Source organism: Alligator sinensis, unplaced genomic scaffold, assembly GCF_000455745.1.
Source record: "Alligator sinensis unplaced genomic scaffold, ASM45574v1 scaffold1127_1, whole genome shotgun sequence".
Lineage (NCBI taxonomy): Eukaryota > Metazoa > Chordata > Crocodylia > Alligatoridae > Alligator > Alligator sinensis.
In genome coordinates this window covers 772,567-783,441 of record NW_005842693.1, presented here as the reverse complement: position 1 = coordinate 783,441, position 10,875 = coordinate 772,567, and the positions used below count along the sequence as shown (strand labels likewise).

At 42.0% G+C, this 10,875-nt stretch overlaps 1 protein-coding gene across 1 annotated transcript in view; it reads left to right on the top strand.

Moving 5' to 3' along the window:
- The window catches only part of LOC102375165 (mediator of RNA polymerase II transcription subunit 12-like protein), a gene marked incomplete at its 5' end in the record, with an annotated part of 76,399 nt that extends 66,239 nt beyond the window's left edge, over positions 1-10,160 (top strand). The window contains 2 exons of the mRNA XM_006034039.2: positions 5,827-5,908; positions 9,453-10,160. Coding sequence (XP_006034101.1) covers positions 5,827-5,908; positions 9,453-9,505 — 135 coding nt within the window. The remainder of the gene's footprint in view (positions 1-5,826; positions 5,909-9,452) is intronic.
- Between the last annotated feature and the right edge of the window lie 715 nt (positions 10,161-10,875).

Here is a 10,875-nt window from a genome sequence, read left to right as displayed (position 1 = left end):
GCGCCCTGTCTGGGTCTACGAAGCCTGCCAGCTGTCAAGGAGATAGGTGCAGGGGCTTCTGGGTTCTGGGGCCCTGCACCTCTGGCTGCTGACAGGCAATACTCGTGGCATGGGTGCTTGTGCAACTGTCTGTCTTGGGGCATGGGGGAGGGTGGGGAAACTACTGCAGGCCTGGCTGCTAGGCTCAGCTGTGGCCACAAAGCCTGCCAGCTGTTAAGGAGATGGGTGCAGTGGGTGCCTGGAAGAACAGTTTCAAAGCCACATCGCCTAAGATTTAGGCTCCAGCCACTCATAGATTGTAAGGCTGGAAGGGACCTTGGAACATCATCAGGTCCAGCCCCCTGTACCAAGCAGGAAAGATAACTGGGGGTCAGGTGACCCCAGGAAGGTGATTGTCCAGTCTCCTCTTGAAGATGTTGAGCCTGAAATGATCTTCCCGGAGTTTGGACCATTAGTCCGAGTTTTCCCCAAGGGTGCCCTGTTAAACAGCTTTTCACCAAGCCCTAGATGTACCCTTTTGATGTAGTGGTAAGCTGCTACCAAGTCCCCTCTGAGCCTTCTCTTTTTCAGGCTGAAGAGTCCCAGGTCCCTCAGACTTTCCTCATATGGGTAGCCCTTCTTTGGACTCTCTCAAGCTTTACCACGTCCTTGTTAAAGTGCAGAGCCCAGAACTGGACGCAGTACTCCAGCTGCAGTCTCACCAATGCCAAGTAGAGCTGAGTAGAGCAGGAGAATCACTCTTTGCAATGGTTTTGCTGGAGATGCATCAATTGATGCATGCCAGGGTATTGTTGGCCCTGCTGGCTACAGCGTCACACTGTTGGCTCATGTTCATACTGCGGTCAATTATTACCCCCAGGTCTGTGGTGGCAAGTGGTGGGGATTCTTCAGTCCTGCTGCCTGATGAGAAGCACATCACGACTTTTGCCTGTCAGCAGCTAGGGGTGCAGAGCCTCAGAACCCCCTTGCACCTATCTCCTTAACAGCTGGCAGGCTTTGTGGCTGCAGCAGGACCTAGCAGTCATTGCAGGCCCTGCAGTAGTTTCCCCACCCTCCCCCATGCCCCAAGACAGACAGTCCCACAAGCACCCATGACACGAGTTTTGTCTGTCAGCAGCTAGGGCTGCAGGGCCCCAGCCGCCCCCTGCCCCTATCTCCTTGACAGCTGGCAGGCTTTGTGGCCTCAGCAGGGGCTAGCAGGCCTGCAGCTTTCACCCTGCTGCGACTTAACACACAGAGTGTCACCCATGTCATGAGTTTTGCTTGTCTGCAGCTTGAGGTACAGTTTCCCCCAAACCCCTGCACCTATCTCCTTGAAACTTGGCAGGCTTTGTGGCCTCAGCTGGGGCTAGCATGCCTGTTGTTTTCATGCCACTGTGGCTTAACACATACATATGACATGAGTTTTGCTTTCAGGACTTTGGGGTGCAATTTCTCCAACCCCCCTTTACCTATCTCCTTGAAACTTGACAGGCTTCATGCGCTCAGAAGGGGCTACCATTCCTGCAGGTTTCATCCAAATCAGGCCAGAAATGGCAAAGTTATAGGCTGTTTGGACCTTCCCCATTATATCCTATGGGCTAAAGCGTCAAAATAGTTTTGCCTTTTCGACCCTGTTTCGATGGAACGGAACAGCTGTTTCAAATCGAAACAAAATTTAAAACCGAACGCTGTTCCATTGAAACATCAAAATGAAATGCTGCTGTTTCGCACAGCCCTGATATCTATATCTATACCTGTATCTGTCTGCATATAGCATGAGTTTATAAGGATATTGAACTCGATAAGCATGCATAGTTTTAGCAAATATAATCAAAGAAGAGGAAGTAACAAGCTTGGATGAGGAAACAAGAGTGATGAAAAATGCTGGCAGTAAGTCTTGTAAGAAGTATTGTTACATTTTTGTAATGTTAGCAATATGCTTTTTTCTTCTGCCATGAATTATGCCGAGTGGGAGTAGTTTTTCCTCCTCTTTGGCAGAAGGCAGGGAGTTGTGGCACCTCTAAGAGAGAAAGGTGCCTTGCCTTCTGCCTGACTTCAGACTAACATGGCTAACTGCTTCTCTTGGGGCATAGTTGTCATGTTCAAGATTCTGGTCAGAACTTTGGCGGTAGGTCACAAGTATTTGGGTGGGCTTGGAAGAGAAACCAAAAGACTGCCAGAACGGCACCTCTTGGAACCGTGAGCTATGGTCTGTTAGATTGTTGGGAGGTAAGAGCAGACAACAGTGACTCCAAGAAGGGTCTCCAGAGTGGCTGAAAGATGCTTTTGAGGAAGAAGAGAAAAATGACTTTTTGTCTCCTTTTAGCCCAAGAAGTTCCTGAATTAAATTTAGACCAGAAAGCAAAAAAAAAAAAATAATTTTTTTGCAGCTTTTACAGAAAGGTCAGAGTAATTTTTAGGGACTCAAGTCACTATAAAGGATTTCTTGTGCTTTAATTTGATTTAAGCATAAGCATTACCTGTTTGCCTCTGTGTCTGGTGGTAGGAAGGTGAAACTTTTAACAGTTTCTTTTGTTTTTTATTTGCCTGTAAAAATTACAGGGGAAGGGTGGGGATCTCAGTCCTGATAGAATCCTTCTTTTGCCTAGCATTTACACCAAAAGTATTTTTACTGTGTCAAGATTGACCCATCACCTGATCTGTGGTATGTTCAGACTGTATTGTCTGCCTCTTGTTTACGCTGTTTGCCACCTGGACAAAATCTTTGACAGGAAAATGTCTTAGAACCTGGGAAGTTTTTGAAGGCCTTTTGCTTTGGACTTCTAAAATTAGACTAACCAATGTTATAAAATAAAACAGTAGAAAGGATATATGTTGCTGCTTTAAATTTGATATATTAAAAGAACAAATGTGTTGTTTCAGCATTAGGCAGATGAGGTTCTTTGGGTGAATCTGATATCTTTTATTACATCAACTAAATAGTTGGAGAACAATTTTTAAGCAGGCTTTTGGGTTCAAAAACCCTTCATCAGGCTAAGAAAGTTTCAGCAGTTGATGTGTGCTCTTCCTGGATGGAATGAAAAGTAAAGAAGCCAGCGGCTGGGCTGGTATGCATACAAGACAGGTAGTCAGTGAAAATGTAGATTGAGGAGTCAGTGGGTGGGAGATGGGCTGGGTGGGCATTAGGAGTTCTTCCAGGTTAACCATGTAATGTACTTCGTTACATATTTAATATTAACAATGATGGCTAATGTGATAAATTAGTGGAAAAATAATTTGATTGTATAGTGCAGTTCTGAAAATAATAATGAGGAATAAATTAAACAATAAGGAGGCTTCTAGATGCAGGAAAAAGATGGCATGATGGAATCCTATGCTGTACTGTGTCTTACTAGAGAGCTTATCTCTTGAAATGCACATGAATTTTAAGAGCTATTTTAGCTCTTGTTATGGTCTCCTTAGAACTTACAGGGCTCAATTAAAAAAGATGCTATACATTCAGACCTGAACTCTACACTGTATTTCACCATATCCTGACTCTGTGCACATTTCAAGCATGGGCCCAAAGTGCTCAGTGGCTTGTAAGGATGAGCTGTGAAAGGGAGGCAGCCAAATTCTGGCAACAGTTATATTGATGTATGTCAGTGGAATTTCTCGGGTAGCCAAAGCACACTGTATTGTATTGCTTCCTCCCCCCCCTTCCCTGCCCCCCACAATCCTGCAGTGATGACAGCCACATTTAAATCTGATTTCAAAATTCCAGTTGACTTTTGTTCTGCCAGATTTCTTGTTTTGCCTCCCCTGATGGCTGAGGAGCTGCAATTTGCAATGAAACTTTGAGATAATTCCATAATCATATAACTGAGAGAGAGAACTTTTTTTAGTGAATATACGTGCTTTTTTTCCCCCCCCAGCTTAGGGCCTAATACTAGAATTATATTTAAGATCTCCTTGGGTGATCTCTTTGGACCAGATCTTTGGGAAATTGAAAGGAAAGGATCACTTTTAAAAAGAGGTTAGTATGAGGCAGAAACCAGTGTAAATAACTTCCTAATGCCAAAAATGAATGTTTGAAGTTGAAGGCAAGTGCTGACAAAGTTCACATATACAATTTATTTTTAGTCAGCATCTTCCATTATATTATTTACCTTGTCAAGTTGCTTTTAGTTACATAAAAGAATAACTTTGATTTGGGGTACCTGCTTTACTTTGGTTCTTTGATTTAAACATGTATTTATGACTTATTGATTAGTGACCTGCAGCAAAGGACTATTAATGGAGAACAGTTTCCTTTAGAAATGCGGCCAGAGGCATGCAAAATAGTGATGTGGATCCTGTACTTTTTTTTTTCAGTTGAAAACCAAACTGCCTAGTTAGAACTGCTAGGGAAACAATGCTTGTTGCTGGAAAAGCAAATGTAAGGCCAAATTCTGTTGCAACCCCAATATAATATAGAGCTACTTCTCTTAAGTTGGAAGGAAAACCTTGATGGGAAACCAAGGCAGAATTTAGTGGTCTAATATTGGATTTGTTGCGCGTTTTCCCCTTTTTATTCTGGCCTCCCACTAGTTTTACACTGGTCAGATTCTATATACTTGAAAGGGTTTGCACTTCATTCTCAATGACATTAGTGAGATGGGACTGGAGTGAGATGGAGACCAGCTTTCTAAAATGGTTCTGCCTGATGTTGAACATCCTCAATTTCCATAAAAGCCAAAGACACCCAGGGACATAATATAGCCTTTTAAAATATGTGCAGCAGCTCAGTGGCGAAGAATTGGGTATTTTGTGCATTATGCTTCCTTTTATTTAAAGTGGGGATGTACAGGAAAGAATGTTATTCTCCCTTTCCATCCCTGTTAACTGATAATTTGTTTAATCAATACTGCTGATGAAAACACAGTTGTTATTAACAATTAATGACAAACCCGTTGGCTTTTGAACATAGCAACTTTGAACAAGGCAGATGGTAAAAACCACTTTCAAGTACATTTCAGGATGAATGCCAGCCCCAGCAAAGGTGGAAAAGATGGATGGTCTGTTTGTGGAAGAATGAATTTACCTCTTGTGTCTAGCTGGATGCATGTGATATCTTACACTAGTGTGAAATTTTAGAAGGTTCCAGTGAGAGAGAAAAACATGACATAAACTTTAACCTTCTTTCTTCCAGACGTTTCTGACGTTCATCACCAAAACTTGTCATGTTTTGGCTCACAGATCTCCAAAAATCTTCCTCTCCATTTATTTGTTTTTACCTGTTGCATATGCAGTTTTTAGGAGTTCAGAAGTTTTCATTGTCATTTCAATAAATGCATGCAAACACTAAAAAGAGGTTTCTGTTTGTCCTTAGACTGGGATAAGGCAACCTCATTTTCACTTCTGAAATGTGCAAGAAAAATACATAAACAAATGATCCAAAATTATTACTCTCTCTAGGAAATTAGAGCCTTTATGACTGCAAGTTCCTATAGGACATTTTTATACATGTATGTGTTACAGTGCCAGGCAATTTGAAAAGTGCCCGGCACTGCGACGCATCCAGTTGTATAAGCAGTGAAATGCGCGTCAGCACTGAGAAAATGGCAGTGAACTAAAACACCTCGGAGGCTCCTGAGGCGACTTGTCTGTGGGGGTGGGAGGTGGGGCTGGCTCCCTGCCACTGCGCACGCTCCCAGGGGAACAGGGGGGACCCATGCCCCTCATCTGTGTGCAGGACAGGGATGGGCATGGGCTCCTCACTGCAGACTCGGGCTCCTCTACTTCCTGCCCTCCACCAGGGCTTCCGCAGCCCAGTTTTCCGGCTGTGTTTTAGCATCCTTTGATAAGACTTTGATGCCTCAAGGGCTGTATGTGCATCTCATTATTTTGGTGTTACTGTTGCAGTTTCCAAGACAAGGCTTGCAGCAGACTCAGCAGCAACAGCAGACAGCTGCTTTAGTCAGACAACTCCAGAAACAGCTCTCTAGTAAGTATGCCTCTGCATATGTGAGGGGCTTCTCTTTATGTAGTTTCTTTTGCATATTTAAAATATGAAGAGTGAAATCTGAAGTAATACATCCTACTGAAGTTGACTTTCCTTGTGACCTGAATTGGCACAGTAACTGTGACAGTAAGTTACCCTCCCCACATTGAATGTATTCAGTCTCCACACGAGTGCCAAGGTCAAAACTGAATCACACTAGGACCAAAGCCTTATTGTTTCCCATCTTCAGTTTACTCCATTATCCCCACGCCTGATTTGGCAAGAGCATGTCAGGGATACAGCTGTTGATTTCCCAAAATGTTCCTTGCTCTTATTTTAAACATTTGATTTTTGGACTGTTTCAAGTCAATCTGAATAAGTATGAGAATGAAAGCTAGTTTTGGGGTGAAAATCAGAAATAGAAAAACAAAGCTTTCAAAACTTCTGAATAGCTTTTGTTTTCCAATAGTGGGAACGCTCCTCCTGTTTGCCTTTCCCTGTCACAGTTAGTGGTTAACAATGGTTAATCACTGACAACAGAACCCCTTCTACCAGCGAAGTGCCACCACGAAGCTATTATGCAGTAAACTGACCATAGGTGATATCAGGGTTTGAGTGAGTTGGAAAAGAGAGAAGCAGTTGGCCAGGTGAGCTTTTGATCTTTAGCTACCATTTTGACTTAAGTGTGTTCTGTGTGAATGGTGGCAGAGTGATGTTACTCAGTACTGTCAGCCAAGGCAGAGTTGTGGCTTATGGAATCCTTAACATGAAGTTCATGATTGTATGGAGCTGCCCATTGTCCAAGCTAGAGTGGAACAATCAGCCTCAGACTAGGGCACAATAATTCTCCCAAGCACCAGAGAATAAGTGCAGTTATTAAAAAGGAGGACTGTTCAGAACTCGGGTAGATCTGGCAGCTGGACCAAGTGGGTCATTACTGGCTTTTTTTTATTTTGTAGCAAATTTTACTGCAGTCACAGTAATTCAGAGACCTATCAAAAGCAACACAGAAAGGGATCAGATGTAGGCTGTGTCAGCAGTCAGCCTGAGGGTGACATTCACTTTCCAAGTTCTAGAGTTATTATGAAAATGGAAAATACACAAGCTAATTTTGAAGCATTTACCTGCAAGCAGCAGTTATAGCAACAGTTGGATGTAATTACCAAAACAGAACTCGAGGGGTCTTCGAGATCCAAGAAGGCCTAAAGGTAGAGTATTCAGCAGATATTGTCAGCATAAATGAATTTACAGGATAGAGATTTAGGCAGATTATTGACACAAGTTAAAAAGTGAACCTGGAGGCAAACCATCAAGACCTGCATGGTACTGTAATAAGAATAGAGCATTCTAATTTTCACTGCTGTTCAAGGCCAGTAAATTGGCCATATTCTATATCTAAGAATTCTTAAATCCTACTTCAACAGGATGAGCCTGTCATAGAAACTGAGGATAGAATCTGTATTTGAAACAGACACATGACTAAGAGTATGTCTACACTGCAGCACACACCCTTTGTAAAGGTATCTGGGCTAGCTTTCAAATGAACCAGCTCAAATACTGGAAAGCATAACTATGCTAGTGTGGCACTACCTGGGCTAATTTACTTCCCTCAATGCAGACTTATTTCAAGCTTTTGGTATCTTTATGTGGAATGTCATTGTACCATGTAGTCATGCATTAAGTTACTGCATTTCAGGAATAAAAGGTGTTTGGCATATCTAAGGATTAAGACCCACATTCATACAAGTCAGTGTTTTGAATTTGCCTGGCTAATAATTTTATGGATTCATAAAGTGGTGAAAGAATTAAGTCTGTCACTATCTTCAGCTTCAAAACCTATGCTTAGCTGACACCTCACACCATGAACAAATTTTCATTTGTTGGCAAGCTTTTCCGTAGAAATTCTGATATGAATGTGACTGCCAGCGTAATCCTCATGGAACTTCAGCATATTCAGGCTTGAAAGCAGGCTGCCAGAAAGGCTTGCAATTGGGTCCCTAACAAGAAATGTTTTTCTTTCATTATTAGTTAAGAAACACATTTGGATAGTTCCCTAACAAATTGCAAGTGTCAGCATGCTGCCAGTTCAAATGAATGTGAAAAAGTAATGTTGCTTGGAGCGGCCTGATTTGCGTTATGGAATACATTCCTATTTCAAGGTTCCTTCATATTCGATTCTATAGACTTGCTGTGGTTGGCAGGAGCTCCTACCTGCTGAGTGCTGGAATATTTTTCTCTAAACTACTTGACCTTGGAAGGGGGAGGAGAAGAAAAAGACAGAAGTAAATATCCTCTCCTAGAGTTGTACATAATTAGGTGTTGGAATCTCATTACTTGTTTTGTTAACAGCAATTGCTTTGCCTTCAAATCTTAGTCATAAGGCTCAGATTGAGAATAATATCCTAATTACCAGGGTAAACTGGGCTGCAAGGAGTCCCGTGCTGCCATGGCTAAATAGCTTTGAGAGCCTGAACTAGTTTTTAAATGGCTAGACTGGGTATCTGTGTACAATCTTGCAATGCAATACAGAAGACCTCCTGACTTCAGTGAAGGGTTCTCCATAAATGGAACAGGTAGCAACATATATGTGCTTAACTTTACTACCATGAGGACTGTGCCTGAAATCCATGAGGTAAATGCTCTGTGGTAATGTTCTGCATGTCTCTAAATGTTTCTAGGATTGAATCCATAGCGAACAAGGCCAAAATTACCACTGTCAGCATTGGACCTGGACTGCAAACACGCCAGTTTAATAACAAATGGAAGCAGTTCACACTCCTCAGGTCAATATTGTTTTAAGCTGTCTGCACACACAGGAAGTCTATGCAGTACTCAATTTGTCTTCATGGCAAAAAAGGTTGAAACCTCTGTACAATTCTTGTTAAAAATTTTTTCTCCAGTTTTTCTGTTGAGAGTGAGAGGACATGCTCATAGATCGAAGAGGTGTACAAGGGAGATTTTTTTTGGCAAAGGAATACTTTCTGCAGAATAAATGAGGCCCAGTGTTTAAAGGAAGCTTATCTGGGAAAAGAAGTGTTACAAAATGGTTGTTTCTTCATTTGATAGTTTAGAAATTTCATGTGGTTACACAAAGCATTTCTTCTTCAAAAGGTTTCTTGAAGTGTCCATGCCTGCAATCCTGGTATAGGCAAAACCTCCCTAGGAAGTCAAAGGGAGTTTTGACAAGTAGGTGGGCAGAATCCAATTTGTAACTTGTGGTTGGTCAGCACAGAACAGTCGCAGAATCGTAGAAAATTAGGGTTGGAAGGGATCTCAGGAGGTCATCTAGTCTAGCCCCCTGCTCAAAGCAGGACCATCCTCAGCCAGAACTTTGTCTAGCCAGGTCTTGAAAACCTCCAAGGATGGAGCTTCCACCACCTCTCCAGGTAACCTGTTCCAGTGTCTTACTACCCCTCACATTTTGGTGAATGAATTGCTCTGAGTCTTAAGTTGGCTTGTCACTATTCTGATCTGAAAGATGTTTCTGCAGGTTTTTGTATAAACTAGACATTGAACACATGCATTTCCCTTTATTTTTGTCAATTAGGTAACCAGCCACAACAAGGAGTGAATCAATATGGGCATCCTTCACACTTCTGAATCTGGAAGACAGGAACAAGATGTAGTGTTATGTTTGCACTGAAGAATAGAAACAAATCAAAATTCAATGCACTAGTTATTGCTAGAAAGCAAGTTTTAATTTTTTTTCTTTATTTTCAATACTTATTTTTTGTGCTGCAATTGATGTGAATAAGTAACAAAAGTGAAAGGTTTTTCTTTTGCATTTAACTAGATTTAAATGTATGGATTTGTGGGCCTATTTAAGGAACATTGTTGTTGCAAATTATATGAATTTGGTGCTTTTTTAGGGTACTGTTACTTTTAAAGAGGATAAAGAATGCTGGATTTTATTTATTGATGAGGAAACATTTTTTTTTTTTTTTTTTTTTTTTTTTTTAAAGAACTGTACTGGACCAAACTACTGAATTGAAAGGCACTTCTGATTCTGGCATAAAGGTTCCTTTGTTCATTAAAATGTTCACCTCTTAGTTCTCTGACAGTAGGACAATTATTGATTTAAATTATGTTAATTTTGACTGTTTGTAATTTTCATAAGCACTTTATATAAAGTCCTTTGGTTAAAAGTACCATTTTTCTCTTGCTTTCATTGTGGTAAGAAGGTGCTGAAGTGGGTTTCTTGCTTGTATTAGAACTTCTTAAGGTTTATATAAAAGCCACAATGTATCATTAATAAACCTACTAGAAGTAGCAGTGCTTCATATTTTTTCTTTTTTAAATATGTGCTATATAAATATATCTATATAGATCTATAATACTTTTTAAATTCAACTCTCAGTGACCTCTGAAAGTACCAAATGGAGTAACAAAGACCTGAACACAGTAGGCCTGTGCAACGCGGCTAGTATTCGATTCGGATTCAGCTGATTCGGGGGACAGTGGTTCGGTTCAGTGATTCAAATCACTGTCCCAAATCAATTTGGCCAAATCTCTGAATCAAACAGACCCCATCCCTCGCCCATTCTCCCAGCCCCATCAATGGCTGTCCCAGCTGGCCCCAGCCTCCCAGCTCTTTTTTTTTTTTTTTTAAAGACCCCACTCGCCAGCTGCTGCCAGGTGAGGGCGGCAGTCCCAGCAGCTGTCGGAGCTATGGGGCCGCATGGCAGAGCCCTCCCCATAGCTCCTGATCCCCAATATCCCCCTCCTTCCCAGCCCCATTGCTGATGGCTGCACAGCACAGCCCAAGCATCCTGGCAATTAAAAAAAAAAAAAAAGCCCTGCACTTACCAGTTGCTGCCAGGTGGGTGGGGACAATCCCTGCTGCCCCCCACTGCTCTGCCACAAGCCCCCAGAAGCCCTGATAGTCACTGCATCAGCTAGTGAATGCGGGGCTTTTTTTTTTTTTCTTTAAAGTTCCCCCCCCCCCAGGCCCCCCCCCCCCACTTACCAGC